The 27,797-nt window shown below is 35.2% G+C and overlaps 1 protein-coding gene and 1 non-coding gene across 2 annotated transcripts; both read right to left on the reverse strand.

Annotated features, from left to right (window-relative positions):
* Window positions 1-417: 417 nt before the first annotated feature.
* On the reverse strand, window positions 418-5,440 carry LOC113299033 (nephrocystin-3-like). Its single transcript, XM_026547961.1, has 9 exons — window positions 5,309-5,440; window positions 4,633-4,845; window positions 4,009-4,291; window positions 3,708-3,863; window positions 3,396-3,613; window positions 3,198-3,289; window positions 2,816-2,951; window positions 2,378-2,709; window positions 418-1,034 (listed from the first exon to the last, which is right to left on the reverse strand). The coding sequence occupies exons 1-9, from the start codon at window positions 5,353-5,355 to the stop codon at window positions 931-933; spliced, it is 1,581 nt and encodes a 526-aa protein (XP_026403746.1). The 5' UTR covers window positions 5,356-5,440; the 3' UTR covers window positions 418-930.
* Window positions 5,441-24,470: 19,030 nt separating this feature from the next.
* Window positions 24,471-24,542, reverse strand: TRNAP-AGG. The gene has a single exon. It is a non-coding gene; the product is annotated as a tRNA-Pro (tRNA).
* Window positions 24,543-27,797: the final 3,255 nt, after the last annotated feature.

Genomic DNA, 27,797 nt, shown 5'->3' on the forward strand with positions numbered 1-27,797 from the left:
CCGTGTATGTTGAATAAAAAATATTTTACTACCACCATCCCTGAGAGATTAATGAACGTCGGCTCCTTTCTTCTTATTCGTGGCAATGTAGCGTGCTTCAAAGTTTCAACATGATTCCCGCAAAACTGGGTGGTAGTTCTAGGACGCACCACATAAAGCTTGGTAATCTATTTTCTCAAGGGGACAAGAAAGACGTCAGTCGGGGTATAGATTCTTCTTCTCAAGGAAGTCCTTCATGAAAGTTCAAGATAAGATCAATTCTTAGAAACATATGCGCGAAGCAAGGGGATAATTCAAAATGCTTGAACAGATTCATTAAAATTTATTTGTACACTGCATAAGAGAGAAAAGAAAAACTCAGAAATCAGATCATAGGAGAGAAAGACATGTAATATTCCTTGGAGGAGAAACCAAAAGTAGCCAAAAGGATCATACTGATTCGTTGTCAAAATTACACTTGGAACAAAATTATCAGTTCACGATATCATTGTGGGTCAAAGAGTAAAGCAACAACGTTACATCAGATATCAGACTGCCTGCAGAATATCTCATACATCAGACTACCCATCAAAAAAAATAAAATCTCATACATCAGACACCCTTACTTTATACTTGGCATTACTCGCCAACAAACAAAAGTTACTAACATCAATATGAGTTGAAGAACAGAAAGCGGCAATAGAAACCAAGACTTGATTCATGTGAGAACCGTGGGGAACTCTTTTTTTTTTTGTTCGGAGCACGATTTTTTGCAGAGGAAAATTCTACACCTACTGTATTAAACTAATACGGAATATTTTGTTTGTATCTGGTTCTCAGCATGGATAGTCTTCTTTGTAGTAGCCGTTTCTCATCTTTCCTTCCCATTTTGTTCAAGTAGAAGACAACCTTCTTTAGCGTAAGCATCACCTCTTCACTATCATAACCTAACTATTTTTCCTGAATGCTTAGAACCCTGTTCAATAAACCTAGTGCCTTCTCATCATCCTTCCCAAGTCTGCTCTGAATTGATATCAGGCAATCTAGAGCTTCCCCTGTGAAACAGAGACAACGGCCGCATTAGCATATTGGTAGTGATTATAAAGTAGGAGGATACTGTAATTTGTTTTCTAACAACATCTTTGCAGGTGTGAAAATTTATTTATTTATGTAGGCAAAACCCAAGAGGTGTCAGGGTTTCTTTGAGCACCCAACCAATCCTCATGGGGCCTCAAACCGTTACTGTTGGTTAAGATTTACTCCAATGATTGGACACAAGGGAACTCAAATCCCTGACCTTCACAGTGTGAGGTGAGTGTTCAACTCTTCAGCCACCTTGCGTGATTATTTTCTCATGAAAAAAATTTAAGCAGCGGTATTGAAAGAACCTAATGGAGTTGCAGGTCAAAACCAAGATGACCAACCATGTTGTTTGTGGTGCTAAACGCTTTGATTAAAGAAGTGTCTAAACACCAATCTCATGGTAGCCTGGTAGGGGTCTTCTTGACCCTCATTAAGCCTGTATCATTAGATATGACCACTCCCATACTCAGCTTTCTAATGCTTAGCATCTGCAACATATTATACAGTAACATTCCCTACAATACAACTTCCTTTGATATTAATATTTCATCAAATGGCTGCAGCAGCCAGGTTGTTGCACATTCAAGCCGCAGTACACCCAAAATGTTGATGGGTTTTTCTTTATGATTTCTGTTTAACAAGATCATTTTTCATGAAAATTATAATGCACCAACCTCTTTCTAGGGATGTCCTCATCATACAGAAATTTTTTATTTTTATCTTCTCGTATTACCATTCTAAACCAGGAAAGAAATTTTTCTTTCAAACTTGGTGGGTAAATCTAAGTCTGGCCCCCATTTGAGTGATGGACTTTGGCCATTTCCTTGTCCAAATGCAAAGTCTAGTAGTCCTTGGATCCCAGAACCCTAACTTCCAATTGAACTTTTCGCGTTTCTTTCCGCATAACTGTTCCCCAACAGCCTCTACTGATGGGGAGAAAGAGAGAACCCCTGAACTCTGGAACCGAAGGACTAAACTCTCCAACTAGACAAGAAAAGGACTAGACTCAGAACTAGTCAGTGGTCCCCCATTTGGGAATTTAATGAGATGCATTTTTAGAATAGAAGAAAACTAGTTATGTGAAGGTCGAACAGTGGAACAGGTCAATAATGAAGACCATGTGAGCGAAACAGTGCATCCCCAAAGGTTAGTCATTAATGTCAAAACGTCCCTCTAAGCTGCTAAAGCATTCACCTTAAGATTCAGCTATTCTGAGGAACTACTAGTAATATCGAGCAACTTTAAGACCAAAAAACTCGGTGAACAGAAGCGCGCAGGACTTTCTCAGAAAGCAATATGAAAAAGGTCCACTTACCAACAAGAAGAGAATTTTTCCCAAACGCTTCCTCACGGATCCGCACAACCTCCGACGCAAGATGCTCAGCCTCATCGTCCTGTCTCAAGTGGTAAAGTGTAACAGCAAGGTGCAACATTGGAACAGAAATAGACTGCTCGTTCAGCTCAACAGTCTTTCTCATGATCTGCAGACCGGATCTCAATAAGCGCTCAGCCTCTGCGTAATTTTTTGAGCGTGAATAAGAAGTGGCGAGATTTATAAGGTGAGTTACTAAATTTGGATGTTTGTTTCCTTTATATTTCTCAGTTATCAGCAAGCACTCCCCTAACAGCTGTCGCCCTTCGTCTTCTCTGTAAATAATTACAAAAGCATCAAACAATATACAGTGATGTCATACATTTCTAGGTCATATCAAAAATAAGTCATGGAAGTGTCTAAGAGGAATGTAATCACCACCTTCCTGCAACGTGAAGTAACTCAGCCAAGTCTATTCTCATTTTCTCCACAAGTTCGTCATCTAATGCTAGGAATTTTGAATCATTAACAACTTTGATACCGTTCTTATACAATCTAATTGCTTCATCAACGTCTCCTGATACACAAAATTATAAAAAGCCATTAAAATTTAAACATTGGATTTTTTTCACAATGGCAACAAATGAAGCCATACAAATGTTTCTCTATAGGATGATAAGAACAAGACATCTGGGCGTAGCAGTGTTTATCATGTGTGGATTTGAGAGGATTGCTCCAATACATTTCTCTATAATCATTACAAAATAACAAAATATAAATGTGAGGTAAGAAACCTTTGCATGCAAAATAAAACTGATACTACCTTCTGCACACAATGCATGGGCTAGGGAACACATGGCAACTCCAACTCTTCCATCACTTTCTCCGTATAGATTTGTATATATCCTCAGGATTCTGTGAGTGCAACAGAGAAACAGAGCGGGAGAGAGAGAGAGAATTATAAACCATGCTAATTGTGAGAGACAAACTGATAGACTAAAAATATACAGGAAGTATGAACCTGTCAAAAGAATGTTGAGCGTCTGCAGCCTTCCCTTCCTTGATCAGAAGATTCCCAAGACCTAACAAAGGCATAACAACATCTTCACTTTCAGCACCTCTGCTGGTCTCTATAATTGTTATTGCTCGGTTATAAACCTCCACCGCTTTTGAGGCTCTCCGAATAGAAGTATAGACCTTTGCCATCCCCAGAAGTGGGGTTACAAGATAAGGACTACTCTGTCATAAAAAAAAGTATCTATTAGCATACTGCTGTTCGTGTAACAGACCCTAATACAGAAATATGTTCATGAAAACAAGACTAGGTAGTTACCTTACCAAATAATCCCTCTAGAATTGCAAGACCTCTTCGATATACGAGCATGGCTTCCTCGAACTTTCCCAAATTTGTATACATACTTCCCATGTGCATCAATATTGAATCCAGTAGAGGTTCTTCGTTCTTTAAAGTAACCACAATCTCATTCAACTGTTATATCAGATTCCATAGAAAATCAATAATCAGATAGCAATCACCAAAACTTCCAAGAGAGATTCTGCAAGACATTAAGACCAGCTCAAGAGCTAATTAGGCACAAACAAATATAAGACTGGCTTCAGATGCGCGAAGTTACCATCTCCAAGAGATACTCAACATACTCAAGATCTCCAACAGCCATGTATCCCAAGGCTATGACATCTAGCATGGCAGCTTGCTCTATCCCTTTAACCCCTGTATCAATTTGCTTTTTCACTGCATTGTAATTAGCTCGAAGTAGATCAATAGCACCGACTAAATTCCCCACCTTAATTAAGCTTTTTACTTTCATGAAGTACTCATGTAACTGTCTCTCTAAGTCATTCATGGCGTCAATGGAGTTACTTGAGCCAGGAAGCATTGTTTTAGACCTGCTAACACTGGACACGTATACCATGTATTACAACACTAGGTCACACTACATATTTGTCTCTCTCAAAATTTTGCAATGATACTTGGCACAGAATAAAATCAACCATCCCAGGAAGTACATTTCAGAATGTAATAGAAGGTATGAACGTCAAATATCAGTAGGAAAAGGAACAAATGCATGGAAGTGGTTAACAATGTTATGACATTTATCCATAAGATATAAAGGCCACAAATAAGATCATACTTCCTAGAAATGTTATGACATTTATCCAACAGTATAGAGGCCACAAATAAGATCAAACTTTCCTAGTTGCAAACCAATCGTACAAAAAATAAAAAACATCCGCACCTCTGGGATTTGCTTGAGATTGAAACACCATCTTCCTTGTTACTGCTGCCCAATCCAAGTGATGAATTGGAGGTAAAACATCTTACACCACAAACATGAGTAATAATTCTCCGAGGCACCACATAAAGTTTGATAATTTGCTTTCTGAAATGGACATGAGATGGGGATTGTACCCCACCGGGCGTTTCAAGATTTAAGCCGTCTTGGTCCTTCCTGAAAGGTTCGAGATAAGAATAAGCGGTTAGTAAACCTTTTTTCATCTAGAAACTGGAAAAATAAGGGAGAAAACTGGTACACCTTCTAATATACAGTTAACAAAACTAGTGTAAATTACTAGATAATGATTCCGTGAAGAAGCCTATGGAGTAGTCCACAATCTCATCTCTCATTACATTGTTCATTTTCAACCATGGATAAAAAACTCAAATCCCATTTGAAAACATTCCAATGAATCACAAATTTCTTTTCGTAATCAAAAATAACAAGGAAAACAGTATAAGCATCAAATTCTAGGTCGTTAGTGTCACTTAGTTGCAAAAGTATCAAAAATCAGAAATTAATACGATTCTCAAATTTGTACAAAATACCTAAATGAAGAACTTCCTCACTGTCAATTCCATTAACGAGGAAATCTAGGATTTGTTATCTAGCTACGCGAAGGATAAGATATGAATACCTGTTAAAATAAGGATACGACGGAAGAAGAAGTGAAGCTGCTGCCATGGAAGAATAAAGATGAAAAAAGATAGAACATAATGGTGCTACTGTCAATGTAGGACCTGGGTTTTACAAGGACATAAGGGTTTAGAGATCGGTACGCACAGCACCATGGTTTGTGTCACATGCCCGTTTAATCGCCTAAATTTTTCATGGGACATGAGCAACAATCATGGTTTGTGTCACCATGATTGTGGTTCGGTGAATCATCTTCACCCACAATTACTCAGCCTTGCACACTTGCATCAAAGTATGCATCTGCCTTCACTCATAAGGCTCTACGCAACGGAAGTCTTTTCTTCTTTCTCTCCAACTCTCCATGCCAAGTTCTGCCATATACTTGAACAATTCTCACACAAAACCAACAACATAATGAACACAAAGGATACTGCAACAAACTCATTTTATTGCACTAAAGGAAGATTACAAAACTCGTCCAACTCATGGACCAAAACAGGCCATTCACCCTCTTGGTGAATGCCTAAAACTCTCTCTACATTAGTGGTTCTTCTCTCAATTGAACAACACTAAACTTTATTGATCCCTAAGCTATTTATACAAGCCAATGATCAGGCCAAAACTCTGTGCAACCGCTTGCACCTGCATGGAACAGCCATGTGTCCCAAAAGTGGTTTCCATAACCGCCAACTAACTGCCACCTTTTGTGTTGTCACGCCAACTGATGCCACACTTGTTTTTGGTGGTTATGAACACTCCACATGGTTATAAACTTCCTTTATAACCGTTCTATCTTGTCTCACTTCATTGGCATGCTCCCAAAGCCAATAACCAACTCCTAACCGTCACTTGAGCTGTATTGCACACTTGATGTGCCATACTGGATTCTGTCTTGCATCAACGTTCATCTCTCTTGGCCCTGCATGTTTATCATTCCGAACTCATGCACGGACAATCCTTATGCTTCAAACATCGAGGCCAGCTCCTTAAGCTCACTCTAGTTACTCATGCGTCATATATGCTTCACTTCGCCAATTAGCTTGACAACAGCAATGCAACTCTTGCATTACCAACTTGTTTGCATTGTTCAAGCTTTTTCAGCCTTGAACTAATGCATAGACTAATCCTTAGTCTATTCTACATGCTTGCATCGTCCTTGAGTTTGGGCCAACTCAATTCTAGCCGCATGCCAACATGCCGCATGCCAACATGCCAACTCGCATGTTGCATGTTGCATCTTGCAACTTTGGCTTTGTCTTGCCTTCTACTTAATGAAGCTTCATTGTGCCGGACAATAGCTTCATTACTTAGCCAAATGCATTTACAATGTAGTGCCACCCTTGCACTTCATTGGCCATGCGGGGTTGTGCCATTCTAAGCACTTGACAGTCTACGCAGTGTCGCGCCATCCTGGCTGCACACTGACTTGGCCTGCAACTCTGTAACGCGTAATCATTATGCGCCACTTGCATGACCGTAACAGTTTGCCATATTGCCCGGTACGGTGCCCTATCAGCTGATGTCATATATGTTTAGTCCACAAAACCCGACCCGGATTAATCTATAATCCAGCGGCAAAAAATAATAAAAATAACAAGAGGTATAAAAAACATTTAAAATGTTAATAGTACTTGACTACCCGCACCACTCACGTGTGGACAATTTTTCCTCATTCTTCTTCTTCTTCATTGTTTATATCTACAGACGAAAACTTTTTCCTTCTTCTCAATCAACAACACCAACAGCAAAAATCAACCTAAACCCATGCTTAATCATCACTAAAAGTCGATCATTATAAGCAACAAAAACCCAAAATCTCCAATCAATCTTCTTCAACAAACCCTAACTCCATTTTTCAGCAACCCTAACCGTTCCACTAATTTTCAATCTGAGAAAACCCTAGATTCGATGAAATCAAACAAGATTTCCCTAGTTGTTTAAATGGAGATTCGTTTTTGATCTGATTTTGTGTTTGTTTGCTTGTTACTCCTTCACCAACAACAAAAATGAAGAAACGTTGGTACTCCTTCACCAAAAATAGGTACAAATCTAAAAATCACTTCTAATTTCGTTTCTAAAAGGAACAATACATATGAGTATGTATTGTTGGATAGTTAGATATAGATATGTATTATGCTTGAATAAGCATCAGTACATACTGATACGTATTGTTCGATACCTAGATTACATATGTATTAGATATATAATACGTACTACCATGCAAAGGGAAATAATATGTTCTTGATAATACTTGTTGATATGTACCCTTTGTTGGGTATGATTTCAATAGCGCATACTTAAATGTAGTGTGTAATGTGTATATCTGTAAGTTGTTTTATGTTGGTAGATATTGATATGCACTTATTGTACTCCTGAAAAATGGTACCCTTCTAAGCAATTGTACTCTATTTTATGTTAATGCATTAGTAAATGCCAGTATGTAGTGTTAGATACTTAGATTACTGCTGTGTCTATTATCTAACACAACATATTGACACGCACAATGTGAAAACCTGCTTTATGCTTGAATAAGTACCACTACAAATCAATATGTATTGTTATATACTTACATGATGCTATCTTAACATAACTCTAGCTTATGCTAGAATATAATCCTAAGAAAAAAACGATTGCTTGTGTTAGAGAACTGCTCGGTCAAACTCGCAAGCCTTGCTATCTCAAGCTTGTTTGTCACTGTTAGCGATCAAAACTATAAGTCTTGATTTCTAGTCTACTTATAGTGATGTCTCAGACTAGAATAGATTGTGTAGTTGAGCATTAGACTTCACGGTGTTCATCAATTGAAGACGAAGAACTACTAAGGCGATCTTGTGGAACTTCATCAACAAAAGGTATGCGGATACTAAAACTCATCTATCACTTGGAAAGTCTATTTATACTCTATCTCCTATATTGAGACATAAATCGCATTACTATGGTTTTCGTTTATACACATTTGAGATTTTGAGCTGAGATTAACTCGCTTACATATTTCTCGAAATATGTGTTGGTAAGCTTTCGCTTCAACCAAGTTCATCTTATATTCTTGAAGAAAGTCAAAAGATGATCATGTGAAAATCGTCGAGTAACATCTTACATGGTTTGTGTGATACGATCATTTGGTGTAGACTTGGAATGTTTCGTTATGATTATTTCTATAACTTGAAAATTGCTTTGATGCTAATAGTGTGTGAAAACGGCTATTTTCATCCTCTAAGAAAGTTTCAATGATTTAAATAGAGTTTAGAACTATTGGATTATAAACATAGTTTGCATTCTTGCATGTATGTGATCCATGACCGGAACTATAGTATGCATACCCGTATGCGTACTTGTAGTTGTGAAATTCTGTGTACCAAGTACACATACCGGTATATATACTTGCGTAAGGTATATGTCCGGGAATTTCTGTTGGGTTTTGGAAGTGTACTAAGGTATGCGTACCCGTTCGCATACTGTCGAACCCAAACTCAGACCGCCTACTTAAGTATGCGTACCCGTTTGCATACTTGAGTGACTAAAGTTTTAAAATCGGTTTGTTCATGAACTAATACATTTATATATGAAGGAATGCATTCATTGCAAACCGTGGATATAATATTCATGAATTGATTCGAGTGAATCAAACCGATTTTGCTTCAATTGTGTTCTTGTATACTTCTATGAGAATATAGCAATTGAACAACTCTTTAACTAGTTTCATTTGAGTCATTTGAACTAGTTATGGTTAAGATGGATAAGGTTGATATGAGAGTGTTCATATAGCTAACCTTGGTTAACTACTGTTGAGCCAACATGGTGTACATGTTTAGGTAGGGTTACATAAACCTAAATGAGGGTACATTTCATTTGAGTATAAAAAGCGAAGTTCGATCTAACGGTTGAAAGATATTAGCTTGAATCTAATCAGGTTTTCATCTAACGGTGAATATTGAATGCTTTGTTACCAAGGTAACTTAGATTGGAAACCCTGATTTGAAAACTATATAAAGGAGAACTCTAGCAACTGGGAAACTTAATCCCCACACCTCTTATGTGATACTAGTTGCATAGCTAGAGTCGATTCTCCTTTAACTTTAGGTTTTCACGAAACCATGTAGGTTAACGACTTAAAGACTTCATTGGGATTGTGAAGCCAGACCCAACTAGTTTCACTGTAGTTGCCTGTTCTGATCTTACTTATTCTATCGTGATTGAGTATTATCTTTGCTAAGATTTTCTTGAGATTTATCTCCGATTGGTAAGATTAAAAGTAGTCACAAACATCTTCGTCTCATCGTTTGTGATTCCACAATATCTTGTTTCGCTACCATATGATTAAGATTATTGTAAGGTGATTGATAATACTAGGATGTTCTTCGGGAATATAAGTCCGGTTTATCAATTGGTTCATGCGCACCTTGATTTATCAAAAGACGGAGCAAAACTCGTAGGTATTTCTGTGGGAGACAGATTTATCTATTCAAATAGACTTTTCTGTGGGAGACAGATTTGTTTATTAAGTCTTCGACTGTGGGTTGTAGCATACTCTTGGTTGTGGGTGAGATCATCTAAGGGAATCAAATGCGTAGTATCCTGTTGGGATCAGAGACGTAAGGAACTCAACTGTACCTTGAATCATTGTGAGATTGATTAGGGTTCAACTACAGTCCAGTCTGAAGTTCATTGGTAGTAGGCTAGTGTCTGTAACGGCTTAATATAGTATGGTGTTCAAAGCTGCACTAGGTCCCGGGGTTTTTCTGCATTTGTGGTTTTCCTCGTTAACAAAATTATGGTGTCTGTGTTATTTCTTTTCCGCATTATATTTTTTTATATAATTAAAATATCACAGATTGTGCGTTGAATCGATCAATTGGGAAATCCAACCTTTGGTTGTTGATTGATCCTTGAACATTGGTCTTTGGTGCCGTTCAAGTTACTTCTCTTATATTCAATCGGGCTCGCAAATTCCTATTTGCTGATTGCAAATTAAATTGAGAGATAGAGATATAAAACTCTTTGATATACTTTTCTCTAGATTGAATCTGACTGTCTAGTTGATTCTCTTGAAAGTATCAAACGAAATATTGGATGTGGTTGTTAGACCCCCGGTTTTTCAGCTTGATGCAGTGTATATTGATATGTGCTGATTAGAAGGATAAATTATGATTGAATACACATCAATATGTGTTACTTGGATATGTAGAACAAGTAATCGCCAAGAATGAAATATAAACAAGCAAAAACTAGGGGAAAAGTGTACATATATTATATGTCCTTAGGGAAAAAGTGTTTCATTTAATGCAATGCATATCAATACGTATGGTTCCTTATAGTGAAAAAATATGCTTGTTGATGGTATTTATTATTTATGTTTTGTAGGAAATTTTCCCGCTGAAAAAATTGTGTCGTCTAAGAAAGTGATCCCAGGTCGCAGTTACTGTATGCTTCAGAATAGACTCCTCTGGTGGATTTACAAGGCCTTTGTAAAATACCATGCTGATGGGAGTTTTTATTCAACTCCACGAGAGGAACGAGAAAACAACATGAACCAAAACGGAAATGGGAACAAATGCAAAAAAAAAGATGCAGAAGAAAAGGGTGTTGTTGGCATGCAGGCTATTGAAAGCAACTTCCCCTGAAATCAATTGGAAACTCAACAATGAAACTGATGGTTCTATGGTCTCGTTGATATTGATATGTACTGAAGTATTCTGACAGTGCATATTTATATGTACAACAGTAGTTTGACAGTATATGTTGCATCTATTGAATATAGATTGACAGTATATATTTATATGCACAACAATAGTCTGACAGTATATGTTGCGTCTATTGTGGGTTAGTGTTGTACGACTAATAAGATGCGAAGGAAACATCTCTTAATGTTATTGAGTACCTCAAGGTGGGTTTATGAATAGATTGGTGTTAACATTTTCTTGTTCATGCGCAGTATGATGTTAAATTTTGTTACAAGGCATGCATTTTTGGTTATTTATTAAGATACCAGGTACACAAGGCATGCGTTTTTGGTTATTTAGTAAGATACCAGGTACACAAGGTAATGTTGGAGACGGAAACAAATGCCTCCTCGTACATGTAAGCCTGCTAGTCTGATCTGTGGTTTTTTAGAGTAAAATCATATTATGTACTGTGATCAAGCAGTACATATCGTGTTGTCCTAAAGAAAAAATTGGGCGGATTTTAACATTATCAACTGAAGTACAAAATTGACTGCACAAAAATAAACTACTGGGTCAATTAAAATTTATTTTGACATTAATTTCTAAGTACATATCGTTACATGCGGGAAAAAAGAAACATTGATACATTTAGATACACCATTGAAGCATAACAGATAAACACGTCATATTTATTTCCCTTCGACAACACAAACACAACCTCTCCCGTTCCAATCAATTTGCAAATATCACAGCAGCTAGTTGTGTACCAAATAGTTCACCATATCCTCTTAACAGTCTTTTTTCCGAACTTTAAACCATGTTGTATGTGACTTTCCTGTGAAAATAGAGAAACACACACTAGTCAAACATAATCCCAGGATCTTTTAATATCAAAACAAAAAGAAAAATTGAAAAACGACCAAATAGAACAGTACAATCAAACATGTATTGATGCAGCTGACCAAAAAAAAATGAACATCAAACAGACAACCCATATAAATTGAGAAATAGAAAAATAGATATCAAATACATGTGAAAGGCGTTGACATATTTGACATTCAACAAAGACAAATCACCTATGTACGCACAATAAAAAACAAAACGATAAAAGAACAATACAAGCAAATATGTATTGATGTGGTAGTACATATTAATATGTATGTACATAATGAAAACCTTATACTCGTTAGGCCTGTTTCTAATCAAAAACAGTAGATATCATTATGTACATAGTATATGCTTGTGCTGTTTTTGCCGATTTATCCTATGTTACATATCAATATGTACTGCTAAAAAACTGTACATATCAATATGTACATAGTATATGCTTGTGCTGTTTTTGTTGTTATATCCTACGCTACATACCAATATGTACTGCTAAAAATCTAGTTCATGGTTGATATGTACTGCTTAAAAACCCTTGTATTATATGATTCTACCTAATAGCTATTAGCTGGACTATAACAACTAACTTTGAACTATTCGTCCATGCAATAAAAGAGTTTTCCCCAGCTCAATAACCGAGGTAGCTGCAACAAATATATAGCACATTAAGTAATACAACAAATATATAACACATATACATAAACTATTATGGGTCTCAAGCAAGTGAACATATGCAAAACAAATGAAGTTGCAGCATACGCACCCTAAACATCTTATGAAATATCTATATGCAGATAACAAGACTTGTGAAAATTATCACCCTCAACGACTCCAACAACTCAATATCAAGCACCATTCACTGAGATTTCTGAAAAGAAGGATAAATTATGCACTGCAATAATCAGTACAAGAAAATATAAATATGTACTGAAAGAAAAGTGTATTGAAGGAAAAGTGTATAGTCCCACGGTACATATTTATATGCACCATATGATTATACAAAATCTTCACACAAAAGAATCATGCATTTAAGAAGAAATAAAAATAACATCATATCGTTTAACCCATGTGGTTTCAAGAGACAACCTTCGTCTTCCAATCTTCAATATTAGATCTAGATGAAACTAAAGAGTATAAATCAAAACCCAAAGTCAATGAATTTATATCTCCTTCTTCTTCATGGATTCTTTCGTGAATCTTCTTATTCGCTTGTTTCACTTCTTTACCATCACATATTATATAACCTGCCTGGATTTAATGGAGATGGATATGATTACAGAGCACTAAAATAATCTTCAAACGAAAACTCTAAAAACACCCGCAGAGAAGAAAAAAAATGGATCTGATTGTAGTATTTTCTCTGGTTTTTGTTCATCAATCCACATCGCCATAACTCTTCGATGTTAGAGAAGAAACTAAAAAACATAAAAATAGATCTGATTCGAAAAATGTTTAAAGAATTTTGTTGGAGGAAGGTTGTTTATGAAATTCTTTAAAAAGTATCTCATACCACTCGCACGTGAAAGGATCGACGAGTAAAAAATATGGTCCAAAAATATGTTTTTGGACCAATGATTAATTATTTTTAAGAACTGGATTACACATTAACCGGTTTTCCTATACTGGATTAACCAGTAATTCCTAGTTTTTTTTGTTTTTTTTTTGTATATGCGAAAGCCCGACCCAGACCCAGACAATTACCCCGAAAGTGGTTTGTGCCACGGTTTGCCCGTACTTTTCTTCCATACTCGCAAACACACACAAATACCCACCACCTATTTTTTCCTGGGCTCCACCCTCTTTAAATATGTGGTCCAAAATAACGCCACCAAGGTTGTGAAATCGTAACATGAATCGTTTTTAGTTTTCGGGAATCGAATCGCATATGGATTCACAATCGATTTTTAAAATTGGTAAATTTAATATGTATGCGTACAAATAATAATAATATATCACGTGAAATAAATTTTATAACTAAAAATTTGATGTGTTACACACAAATAAAATTACAGCCGGCAACAAATAATTTGATGTGCACGTAAATTTATAATATGAACACATAAAAATGAATCCATAGTCCATTGTTACGTGTCAACTGTCAAATATAGGAAGTCAGCATTCCTTTGGACACATGTTGTTAACTGACATTTTTGTTATAGGGAGGAGGGTTTCGGATCAAGGGAGTGGAAACTCGTACTCAACTCACTGATTCACTAATGAATTAAATTCTAACATTTTCAGGATCAAAGTATCCTTTAAAGACTCACTTATTATTTGTACTAACCCACTGATTCATGATGAGTTATTCTTAATGATTTAAACTATAAACAACCAAAAACACTCTAAATTAAACCTTAAAACTCAGTATCATCTATGGTTCATCTGATCTAAAATCATCAAGATTTTAACACTATATCGCTGAAGCTATATCCTGATGACCGGTGAATCTAGAGATTTTGAAAATTGGGCAGATGAAAGTTAATTATTAACACTTATCCGTTCAAATCAAAGGAACCGAACGAAACATTTTGTCAATCTATGTACCTGAGTTTGCTGGAAATAGAAACTCTCAGGTGCCCGATTGATTGTAGCATGAGTCGTTCTTGTTTTATGTAAGTATAATAAGAAAAATTTGTCTGTAAGACCTCGGTTCATTTGTACCAGTAGAAGAGAAACGAAGCATTCACGTTCATAATTTGAAACGTGAAATCCACATTTCTCTACAAGACAGAAGGAAGTGAAGCGCAACATTTCACTACCGCCGGAGAGAAGGTGAAAATGCAATATTTCACTGCCATTTCACTGATGGTGCAGGCGAATTATAATGTTTCAGTTTCCATTTCTCTTCTTCCGGTTTTGAGTGTTTAGTCTTACTTACATTCTTACTAGTATCATACTTAATTTGAATGTTAAGAAGGCATAGACGACACATTTTGTCTTGCGAGATAACGGTATATTTGTGTTCTTGTTTCCAGGCATACACACTTGGCCAAATGATTGCGCAAGGCCAACCAACCTATACATACGTGAGAATTATGAAGTAATGTTCAATATTTATGCTAGTGCACTTGCAATGTTGAACCTTCTTGTGCTTATTCTCTAGATTTGTCGTTAAACATGCTTGTTTTTGTGTTATTTTCCCATGAAGTAATGTGCATATGAAATAAATGTGACATGAACCGGGATTTTATCCAATTCATTCAAGCGAGAATGACTAAAGTTGCCTTGCAGTAGTATCTTTAAACAATACTTATGTATCTCTAATTATTTGAAAAACTTGCATCTTTTCTTCTTTCACCAATCTCCATGCCTATCCATGTCCTGAATTATGTAGTTAGATTAATATGATCGGACGACACAAAGATATGGGGACACGGTTTATTCATTCCTAGGGAGAACCTAAAATGGAACAACCTTATCATTCAAATTAGTAAGACTAACCAAGCATAGTCAAATGTTGCATTTCACTATCACTATGGGGTAGTGAAATTTTGCATTTCACCATCACTCTGGTGGTAGTGAAATGATTTCACCATTACTTTGTTGGCAGTGAAATGTTGTGTGCACCGCTTTATGTATGGTAGAATTTTTTTTAATTCACGTTCTAAACTACGAGCGTGAATCTTTTATTTTCTTTTCCAGTGGTATAAGCAAACCAATGTTTTATGATTATTCTTTATATATGCAATGAAAAAAGAAATTATCATGCTTTGATCGCCAATAATACCTTGATTAATCTTTTATAGATGACGAGTTCAAGAGGTTCGAGATACAATTCTAAGGTTTACGTTTTTTCTTCGTAGTTGGAAACGAAAGGGGAAATATGGGTTGGCCTGTTTTGAAAGTTGAAACGTGGATTTTACATATGGGTAGTTTTATCCGACTCATAAAAAAATATTGAATCGGTAGTTTTGATTGAGTTGAGTACGATTTTATCACTCCCTTGATCTCAAGATCTCCTCCCTATAACAAAAGTGTTAACTGAAGACTACATCAACTGTTTCACTCAACTATGCATGCTTAAGGGTAGTATTAGTTATTTTCTTGTCCCAAATACTAATCATATAAACTCTCGAATTTTTTGACCTTCCCCTCTTTTTCTCTCTTGCTTATTCTTCTCCTCTTTCACCGTTAAAAAACTAACAACATCACACACATAAACACATGAAGATCTGATCTGTTCTTTGGTTTAACGTTGGTCATGTAGTAATTTTTTTATTATGTTGTTTTTTCTTTGATGTAACTTTGGAGTTAAGATTAGTGGGTTTATTATTATGCACAGATGATTGGGTTTGAACAGATCTACAGATTTGTCTTTCTGTATTTGTAATTTCAAAGATATAAGACAATGATTTATTTTTATTTCGATCGTGAGTATAAGGCGGAGGGATTCAAAAAATTTAAGAAAGATCATCAAGATTCAGTTGACTTTAGTCAAGAATCGTAAATTAGGTGTTTGACTTATCTGATTCTTTGGAAAAAATGATTCTTCTATGCGAGTCACATCGTTTTGATATTTTTTAGGTGAATCGTAGGATTTTAAAGACCATGAATGCCACCTATTGGAGGAATGATTTGGGGGATATCTTTGGGGGGTCTGTAGAAGCTTCGCCCCTACCCGAAATCAGTCAGTTCGACTGATCCCCCGTCAAACCCAATTATATGATCCAGTCCCCTACTCGAAGCCAGTCAGTTCGACTGATCCCCCACCGAACTCAATTATACAATTATACTAGTACAAACCTTTACTGTGGGGATGAAACCCTTAACTTCCTCATTACTAGAGTTGATGAGAAACCATTGAACTATAAGCTTGGACCCAAAAGATTCTAAGTTTATTTGTGTTTTCACGTATCAATTTGGTTTCACGATACAAATTATATCGCTGGCTTGTTTATTTGTATTGTCTGATATGTACGGATATAACCCAATACATACTAATATGTTGAGCGACTTACATGTTTTCACTTTCGTTTGAAGGAAAAGAATGGATGACAATGACTAAATACAACATATAGTTAGGTTAAATACAACCCATCAAAAATTTTATAAACCTTATTACATGAGTAAACAAAATTAACATATATCTTCATCCCTGTTCTTTTTTCTTCTTTTTTTGAATGACATCAATAGAATTTCATCTGAAAATTTAAAAAAAAAAATCAATTACCCAAATAAATTATTGTTCTCTCATAAGCATTTGTTTAAAATTACTTTGTATATTATTACTTATGGATGTATCACTATGTCTTTCATAGTCTCAATATTCTAAGGTTTTTCTACAAATAAATTTAATGAAACTTATTCCTAAAATAATCTTGGGTGAAAAAACGAGGGTACCCAAATACACCACAATCTTTTTGTTTCAACCTATAAGTTCGATACCAAGTGTATCATCTATAGACAAAGTCGAGACAATACAACAACAAGGTATATACTTGATAATAGTTACGGTATAAAACCGATTGGATATAGGATCAGTATCAAGTGTCTTGAATAACGTACAAGTGTACTTTATTAAAATAAAACATTATAATGCAGAAGTAAACTAAATAACACAAACAAGATTTTGTTAACGAGAAAACTACAAATGCAGAAAAACCCCGGGACCTAGTCCAGTTTTGAATACTTTCAGAATTAAGCAGCTATACAAAGAACAAAATCCAAGTTCGTATAGTTAAGACCAAGTAAACTACCCCTAGTTACTTAGTTTCCTCAGTATCCATACGTCTTCGAAATTTTGGTCACGCACGTGAATCACAAGATAGAAATCACTATCTTGAATTGCTTTACCCAATAAATTCTTATGTACTCAACTCCTTTGTCAACAAATTCGTATAGATGAGACCAAGTAACCTACTCTTAGTTACTTAGTTTCCTCAGTATCCCTGCGTCTTCGACCTTTTTAATTTAGCGGGATTAAGTTCTAGCATTTTTAGATAGGCTTTATCAAAGGATCATAAGGAGATATGATTAAAACTCATTTGTGAAAGTCACAATGATGTTGATATCAATTTATGTTTACATAAGTTGTGTTTATCATAACATATGAGTTTTGGGTAAAGCAATTCAAGATAGTGATTTATGTCTTGTGATTCACGTGCATGACCAAAAAGTCGAAGACGCAAGGATACTGAGGAAACTAAGTAACCAGAGGTAGTTTACTTGGTCTCAACTATACGAAGTTGGATTTTCTTCTTTGTATAGAGGATTAATTATGAGAATATTCAAAAGTGGACTAGGTCCCGGGGTTTTTCTGCATTTGCGGTTTCCTTGTTAACAAAATCTTGTTATGTCATTTATTTTACTTCCGCATTATAATTGTGTTATTATAATAAAGTAAATTACACTTGTATGTCAATCCTAATCACTTGACTTTGATCATATAGTCAATCAAACTTGTACCTTAACTATTGTCAAGTGAATATCAAGTTGTCGTATTGTCTCGACTATTGTCCATAGACGATCACACTTGGTATCGGACTTATAGGTTGAAATTAAAAGATTGTGGTGTATTTGGGCACCCTTGTATTTTCATAAAGCGACTTGAAAGATACGTTAGGAATGGAAACAAGTTAAGTCAGTATTACTAACCTCAAGTGGAAGGATGATGTCTTCGTCGTAATCGTTACTTCTTCACATTCTTCAGGTCTTCAGAGTAATACTCGTAAGTCTCAACATTCCTAGACTTTATAGTCTAACCTAAACGAATTTGACTCTAGCAATTAATCAAGTGACTCTAGCTAGATGAGTTTGATACTAAATATGCAACCAAACTTGACATACCAACGCTTGGTGGGTTCAACCGAGCAATGCTCTAACATGGGGTATTCTTTTTCCATATAATAGTTATCTTCGTTTAATTCTATCTTTACATGCTTTTAGACTAACAAAACTTTAGATACGCTAGTTCACCGTATTGGAAGTTAAAAACAACAATAACATCATTTAGTTTAACTAAAATACTAATGAAACCCTAAAAACTGATTGGATCAATATAAGTATCGGTAATTATATAATTGTCCCTTCTTCTGATGGGCTTCATAAATACCCTTGTTCCACAATAAATATACCCCTCTTCATTTATAAGCCCATCAGGGGTCCATTAACATTTGTTTTGTTTCCATATATATTCTCCCCACACAATAAATCATTGTTATTCTTTTCTTTTCGGATCTAAGTTTTTTTCTCTCCATCTACCACCTCCTCCGCCATCACCAAAGCAGTAAGCTCTTCACTTCTCCATCACTGGTGCCAGTAACACCACCATCTCTTACGCCACTACTACAACCAATCCCACCGTCTCCATCGTCACAACTATCACCATCGTTTCTTCACCGCCCAATCAATCGATTAGATCGATTTTCACCCCAGTCAGTTTCGTCATTGCAAAATAGAAAGAGATCTCCGTCGGAATTCACTTTCAGATTCACAAATCGAGATTGATAATTATTAAATCCTTCTTCTTGTTCTCGTTTCATTACTGATTTCCAGTGTCATATTCAGATTAAGGAGATTCGGGATATTTGATTTTAGTTTTTCTTCAAAAAAACTATGAAGATCGGGAGATCTGATTCCAGTATCACTGAATCGAGATTTGATTCAACTATATTTCTGTGTTTAGTTCGATTTGTATCTCGTCTTTTTATTATGGATTCAAATCTAAAACAGTAACCAATCTTGTTTGTTTAGTTTATTAGGTTATAACTTTAATTTCTTATATGTTCTAGATCTTAACCACATTTTTGTTGATTTTTTTTATGCGCAGTTAGATTTTTAGGTTGTTGGTGGATCATTTTGATGTATTTTCGTTGATGTTTTTTTCATGGTCGAAAAATTTATGGACTTCAGTTTTTATGGGATCAATTACTGTTGTTGATCCCATAAATGGGATCAACTTTTGTTGTTGACAACATTTTTTATGGGATCAACTACTGACTCCTATTGTTGACAGTATTTTCTTAGATTAGCATAGTCATGCTTGTAGTTTAAATCATGTTTGTTAAAAAAAATTAGCTTAATTTCTTGATGGTTTGTGTTTGTGTATTGTTTTTCGACTAATGGTAGTGGTGGTGTTGTTGGATTTTATAGTTTTTCAAATGTTGAATTTGTGGTGCAACGTAGCATGACTGACTCAATCTCAGATGATGCGTGTTCGACTCACACCAAATTCACTCATTCATATTCGTATATGTCCTTTTCTGTTTTTTTGTGTGTGTCAAACTTTGGTTGTTGACTCTATTTACTGGTATCAACTTCCATTGTTGACACAACTGGACTGGAATATTTTTTCAGTTATCGTGTCAACTTTGGTTGTTCACCCCATTCACTGGGATCAACTTTTATTGTTGACACGACTTAACTGGAATATTTTTTCAGTTATCGTGTCAACTTTGGTTGTTGATTCCATTCGATCAACTTCGATTGTTGACAAAAAAATAAAACTAGAATATGTATTACTAAAGTTATTTTTGAACTTTTAATTTTTGGATCAACATCGTTTGTTGACACCGAATTTTGATGATAGTGGTGGCGGTGGTAACGGCACCAGCGGTGAAAACATCGACATTAGTGGCGGTGATGGTGGAATATTAGTGGCGGTGGTGGAATATTAGTGGTAGTTGTAGTTAGTAAGTGGTGGTGGAATGGTGGTGGCGGCAATGGTGGAATGGTGGTGGCTGTAAAGTAATAGAAAAAGAAATTCGTTAAGGAATAAGGTTTTTAAATGAAAAACAATATTATAAGTGAGGGTATTAAGGTAATTTATTTTTTAATAGATAAGGTTTTTAAATGATACGGGTATATTTATTGTTGTATAAGGGTATATTTGTTGGGTGTCAAAATTGGGGTATTTAATTAATATACCCATATAAGTATCCAACATATATATGACTACTAGGTCTCAACCCGTGTCATAACGGCACGGGCAAGGATATGTGTTTCAAATGTATCCATCGATTCATACATGTCGTAATTGTCTGAGAAGAATCGAACCGATCGATCCTGGTCTAAATATTTTGAGGAGTTGGTTAATAAACATATTATCCTAGAAAATTTTAATATTGTGTATGTAAGTCATACAACCCTTTGGGACAAACATAGTTAATCGTTAGAGAAAATCATATGAGCAGTAGAACATTACTTCAATCACTACTTCAAAAAACTATCATCAAAGGTCATTCACCAAACTTGTAACAAAACTAAAAACACCTAAAATTACTTTAAAATCAATTAAATTAATCTTGCAAAATCTGTTAGCATTAGAATTTAATTTTTCTCATTGATATAAATTGTTGGGTTCCCAATTTACAAAGATTTGTGTTTGATCATTTTCCTAAAATTTATAATAATATTTAATTTTTGATCCATTTGTTTTCTTGTCTCTTTACCTATTATCATGAACTATTTCTCAAGCATGCATAACTACACGAAGTTGGGGAAAATGACAAAAACAGAAATCATGACAAAAATGGGAAATAAAGAGAGATCTGAGAAACTAAACCGATTACAATTAATCCACGCGTAACATTGCATAATCCCATGAAGTATGGGAGAAATAAAGGGGATTAAAGAGAGATGTGAGAAACTGAACCGGTTACAATTAATTCGCGTGTAGCCTTGTGTTTGGTCAAATTTTTTTTATAGGTTCAATTTTTATTCCTGCCCCCTACCCGGCAAATCTTAAAATCACAACATCTTCTTTTTTGGAAAAATTAGGCCTTTAAAAATTGTTTTAATTTTAAAAAAAATAATAATTTGAAAACTAAAATCAAATTAAAACAAAACAAAGAAAAATTAACCAAGGGTGACTAAATAATTTACCTACCTTAGGACTCATTTTCTCACCCTACTACCACCACTTCTTCCACCACCACATTATCGTCACCATTCCACCAGTCTCACCAATACTCACCATCATTATCCCCACCGCCGATCCACCACCACCACCCACCATCACAACCACCATTAGTTCTTAATTTACCTATCTTAGGACCCCTTTTCTTACCCTACTACCACTACTTACTTCTTCCACCACCATATTATCATCACCACTCCACCAGTCTCACCAATACCCACCACCATTATCCTCACCACTTCCCACCATCACAACCACCATTAATGCTTATTGATATGGTTAATATCAAATAAATTTATTATGTATCAACAAAAATATATTCATTTGATTAATTAAAGAAACATTTATTATGAAATATCAATTACATTTATTATTAAATTTTAATTAAACTTGATCATTTATAGCAGTAAATTTATGTTTTGCAAGTATAAATTTGATCGTTCTTTATCTAGCCTAACTTGTCCAAACTTTGTTTTTTATTCTGGAAATGTAATCAATTTATTTTAATATTAAAAACCGTGATTTATTCGATCGGGTACTATAAATAGCTGGGATCCCATTTAGGTGATCCAGAGGTCATGATCATATTGTCTTATATGATTTAGTATCCTCCTCAAAATATTTTTGTTTTGTCCTTACCAGTTGTGCTAAAAACAGCCAACTACATCTATCACAATAAAATGTTGCCCATTTTGTAAAGACACAAAACTATTGTTGTCCACTACTATTCACTAACATCAACTACCGTACGTAAAAACCAGCTACGCCCACTATTTTTTCCACCATCAGTAATGTTACCACCTCCACCACTCACAAATATCCGCCACTGTTTTCACCACCCACTGCTTATTTCACTACCACAATTAAAAATTATTAATATAATTTTTAACCGTGGTTACTGTAGTACAATGGTAAAGTCATTGGGTGATAATACCAGTTACCTGAGTTCGAAACTCTCCAGCACTAAATTCTTTACCGATCAATATATATGTAGTTTTTAATAAACTTATTTATTAATAAAAATATGTATTTATTAGATTCATTAAATGAACATTTATCATGAAAAATTAATTAATCATTCATCATGAGCAATTAATAGGACACTAGTTAATAAAGTATTTATAATGGTTAGTCGAAAAAATAATGGCCGTAGATATATCCCTCCTAGAAAAATCTTGGCCGCTCTTTAGATAGCATAACTTAGCCAAGCTTTGTTTTGTATTTTAGACATCATTTAATCTAACCAAATTTCTAATGGAACCCAAAATGTTGACTGGATCAGTATAAGTATCTAACATATGTATGACTAGTTAGGTTGTCAGATAATTATTACTATTTATTTATTTTTGATATGTATGTGAAACACATGGATAGATGAAACCCGATTTTTAGGAAGAAGAAAAACAACCGATCAAAAAAAAAACAAGAAGAAGAACATAAATGATGTTTAACATGGTATTTGCTTACCCACGTAAGTCAGGTGTATAAATATTTGAGTTCTTTACTTTTGGTTGCGTATTTAGCTTAAGTGTGGGCTACATTTAGTCACTGTCGAATGGATTATTATTTGTTTCCAACATTTCAGTTATATTTTTTTCTGTCAATGAGACGTGCTCAGTCAACTCTAATATAATAACTTATTAGAATTAGCATACATTTCGGGTTTGGCAATATAATTAGATTTATTTTAACATATTTATCGTACATGAAAATTTATTTAAACCTCTAATATATAAAAATTATGCGATGGAAGGCGGAAACACCTTAATTAGCCAAAGAAAAACAACCTTAGTTTTGGCTAGTGGTGGCCAGTGGCTGTCAATTTCAATCAGTATCACCGATTTCACCGTATCATATTTGTATCAGTTAAAATTGATACTATGCAGATACGTGATACGATGAACCATGCACGACATAATTTTTCAGGCACAAAGCTTGAGCAGCGGATAGGATCCAATGGACTTTCATCTGATCCACAACCAGTCATCCCACATATGGTTTTCAGATTTACCTTCCGCATCAATCTACCATCCAATAAATTTTCACCATAATAAATGGGCGACTTGGATACAAGTAGATCTAGTAAATTTTTATTTTATGCAACAATTTTTTTTTGTTGAATTTAAACTTATTCAAAGAAGAGTCGAAAAAGGAAAAGAGAGAGACAGAAAATGATAATATTAGGTTTAGTTTTCTATTTTTCTTTCTCTTTTCGATTCTATTTACGATCAATATACCGCGTTACCTTTTTTTTTTAAATTTAGTTACACATATTTATCATGCGTGGGTGAACATTAACCGAATGAAGATATCGAAGTAGTTGGGACACCCAATTTGATATTTTCTGATTGAACAGAAACAAAGTACTTGTTTATGACATGTTATACACGCATTATAAAGTGATTGCAGTAAATTTTATCGGCAATCACTGTGAAAGTGGTAATCTAGTTCAACATATAACATGTTAAGATACACTGAATCTAGAATACAAAACAAGGTTTGGACAAATTAGGCAAGATAAAGAGTGGTCAAAATTTGTCTAGGGAGAAGATAAATCTATGTTCATGGTTTGTTCAAATTAAAAAATATAAATGTTTCAATTAATTCCTCATAACAAATTATTTATTAACTTATCATTTCATCATAAATATTTCCTTAATTAAGCTATCATAACATATTTTCATTAATAAATAAAGTAAAAAGTATTAATTATTTCTAAAACAAAGAAAGTTATGGTTTGTACACAGACAAACACTTATGGGGCAATCCGAGAATTGAACTCGGGACCTCTCGCACCCTGAGAGAGAATCATACCACTAGACCAATTGCCCGTTGGTAACAATTATTTCAATATATAATATTGGTGGTAGTGGAAGAAGTAATGGATGGTGAAAGCTATGGCGGGTGTTGGTGAGTGGTGGAGGTGGTAATAATGGTGGTGATGGAAGAAATTGTGGAGTTGGATGGTTTTAGTGGTGGTGGGTGTTTATTTTTTTTTCCAGAAGCAAAAAAAAAAGTCTTTACATGATGGGTAACATTGTATTGTGAAAGATGTAGCTGGTTGTTTTTGACTCGATCAATAAAGGTATGTACTAAATGACACGATTAATAAAGGTCGTTACTAAATGACACGATAAATAAAAGTATGTACCAAATATTTCGAGGATGATACCAACCATATATAACAAAGTGATCATGAACATTGGATCAAATGGTGCCCCTACTATCTTAAAACTCCTTGATGAATGCATTTAGTTTCGGCTTTATGATTGCATCTAAATTAAGTTGGTATGTATTTTTATTTTAGTCTATGAAATGTCTCTTGTGGAAATTTCATTATGATCCCATTCTTGTACCTTTGCCAATTTTATTGCCAAAAAGGGGGAGAAATAATGTAGTTCACACTACAAATACATATGGTTTTCGGATCATTGTATAAGGGGGAGAGGTTTCCATGATCGAGATGGAAGGGGGAGTGATACATATCAACGTAGTATTATTTTTAAAGTCGTGATACAATTGGACTTTGATATTACATAATAATACTATTACAATGTATAATAATGATCGAGAATCTCGATTTCTCTCATTGTTATAGCTACGGATCTTCAACAATGGTGATGCTAAACTTACAACCTTTGGGATCATTGGAGTACTTGGAAGGACGAAGATTTCAGGGAACGTTGAAAATTAGACTATGGAATAGGAGCCACTAAAGTTAATCTTTTTGTATTCCATATGTATTGATAGTTTTGTCACTAAAATTGACAAAGGGGGAGATTGTTAGAGCATAGCTCGGTCGACCTCGCATGCGTTGCTATCTCAAGCATGTTTGTCAATGTTAGTGATCAAAACTATGAGTCTTCTAGCCTACATAGATAAGTCTCGGACTAGGATAGAAAAGTGTAGTTGAGCTCAAGGATTTCATGGTGATTCATCATACAAAGACGAAGATTTATACAAGGAACCGTGGAACTTCATCAACAAAAAGGTATGTGGAGACTTGAACTTATCTATCACTCAAAAATCTATCTATTCTATCTCATACTTCTTATGAGACAAAAGTCGTATGCTATATAGACTAGATCATACATATTTGACATTTCGAGCTGAGCATTCATTGCTTATATTTTATCTCGAAATCGTGTGTTGATAAAGCATTTCGCTTTGATCAAGTTTATCTTCACCTAGTGAAGAAAGTCATGAAAAGTTTCAATCACTTTGAGAATTGCTTTGATGTGAATCGGTCTGTGAATAACGGCTACATAGCGTCCTCTGAGAATGTCTCAATGATTGAAATGAGAGTTTAGATTACATAACCATGTATTCCTTGAACCGAAGTTTTAGAACTTTGTTGATCAAGAGAAATCGGGAGGATTTTGGAATTGGCTTGCCAAGTCCAACTGTCGGAAGTTCTCGACCGAGAATTTCTGCTGGATTTTCCAAAACTCGTTTGTGTGCTAAGTCCACGAACTCAGTCTGCGAACCCAGTCTGCGAACTGGCGGAAGTTCTCTTTCCGAGAATTTCTGCTGAGTTTGGAAAACTCAACCGATTAACTTAAGTCCGCGAACTTGTTTGTGAACTTAAGAGGTTATGATCTAAATATGTGCTCTGAACATGAAAAATTAAATTACTAATGAATGCTTTATGCAAACCGTGGATATAATGTTCATGAGCCGATTCAATCGAATCGAATCATCTTTGTTTCAATTGTGTCTTGTGTAGTTACATAATATCTCATAGCAGTTGAACAACTCTTTAACTAGTTCATTTGAGTCAATTGAACTAGTTATGGTGAAGAAGAACTAGGTTAATATGAAATGCTCATATGGTTAACCTTTTGGGTTACTATGTTGAACCAACATACACGTACACGTTTGGGCATGGTTTTCACAAACCCAGTAAATGTCTACCCAAGTGTATGTGACAAGCTAAGTTTTCGATCCAACGGTTGAGAAATATTAGCTTGAATCTAAATCGGGTTTTCATCTAACGGTGAATAAGGATTGCTTTGTACCTAAGGCAAAATCCTGATTTGAAGGATATATAAAGGAGACATCTAGCATTGTGCAAAACTAATCCCCACACGTCTGTGTGATACTAGTGCGCTCGCTAGAGTCAATTCTCCTTTAACCTTTGGTTTTCTTCTCTAAAACCAGGTTAACGACTTAAAGACTTAATTGGGATTGTGAAGCCAGACCGATACTGCTTTTATCGTAGTTGTGTGATCTGATCTTGCATCTTCTATCGTACGAGTATAATCGATTGATTGGCTTGAGATCGTGAGAGTTCTCCGATAGGCAAGATAAAGAATTCACAAACATCTTCGTCTCACTGTTTGTGATTCCTCGACAAACCGCCTGTATAGTCAGGAAGGATTGTAGAGAGGTGATTGATTAATCTAGGCTGTTCTTCGGGAATATAAGACCGGATTATCAATTGGTTCATGTTCACCTTGATTTTATATCTTAAGACGGAACAAAACCTAGGGTTTATCTGTGGGAGACAGATTTATCCTTTGATAGACTTTTCTGTGTGAGACAGATATTTTTATTATCAAATATGTGATTTTGGGTTGCAGCAACTCTTGGTTGTGGGTGAGATCAGCTAAGGGAATCAAGTGTGTAGTATCCTGCTGGGATCAGAGGCGTAGGAGTACAACTGTACCTTGGATCGGGGGGAGACTGATTGGGGTTCAACTATAGTTCAGTCCGAAGTTAGCTTGGAGTAGGCTAGTGTCTGTAGCGGCTTAATACAATGTGTATTCAATCTGGACTAGGTCCCGGGGTTTTTCTACATTTGTGGTTTCCTCGTTAACAAAATTTCTGGTGTCTGTGTTATTTCTTTTCCGCATTATATTTTATATAATTGAAATAATACAGGTTGTGAGTTCGTGATCATCAATTAGAAATCCAACCTTTGGTTGTTGATTGATATCGATTGATCCTTGGACATTGGTCTTTGGTACCGTCCAAGTTACTCCTTGTATTGGATAAAGACTCGCTATTGTTTTTAGCTTGAGTAAAAATCAAATCAAGAGAGAGATATTAACTCCTTGAGATACTTTTATCTAGATTGAGTCTGA

Source organism: Papaver somniferum, chromosome 7, assembly GCF_003573695.1.
Source record: "Papaver somniferum cultivar HN1 chromosome 7, ASM357369v1, whole genome shotgun sequence".
Classification (NCBI taxonomy): Eukaryota; Viridiplantae; Streptophyta; class Magnoliopsida; order Ranunculales; family Papaveraceae; genus Papaver; species Papaver somniferum.

Bases quoted from the DNA above. Each gene is read 5' to 3' on its own strand.
- LOC113299033 (XM_026547961.1), bottom strand. From the start codon at position 5,355: ATGGCAGCAGCTTCACTTCTTCTTCCGTCGTATCCTTATTTTAACAG. The intron at 3,864-4,008 runs GTAACTTCGCGC...CTGATATAACAG, and splicing joins TTGAGTATCTCTTGGAGATG to TTGAATGAGATTGTGGTTAC. The intron at 2,952-3,197 runs GTAGTATCAGTT...TTTGTGTATCAG, and splicing joins CCATGCATTGTGTGCAGAAG to GAGACGTTGATGAAGCAATT.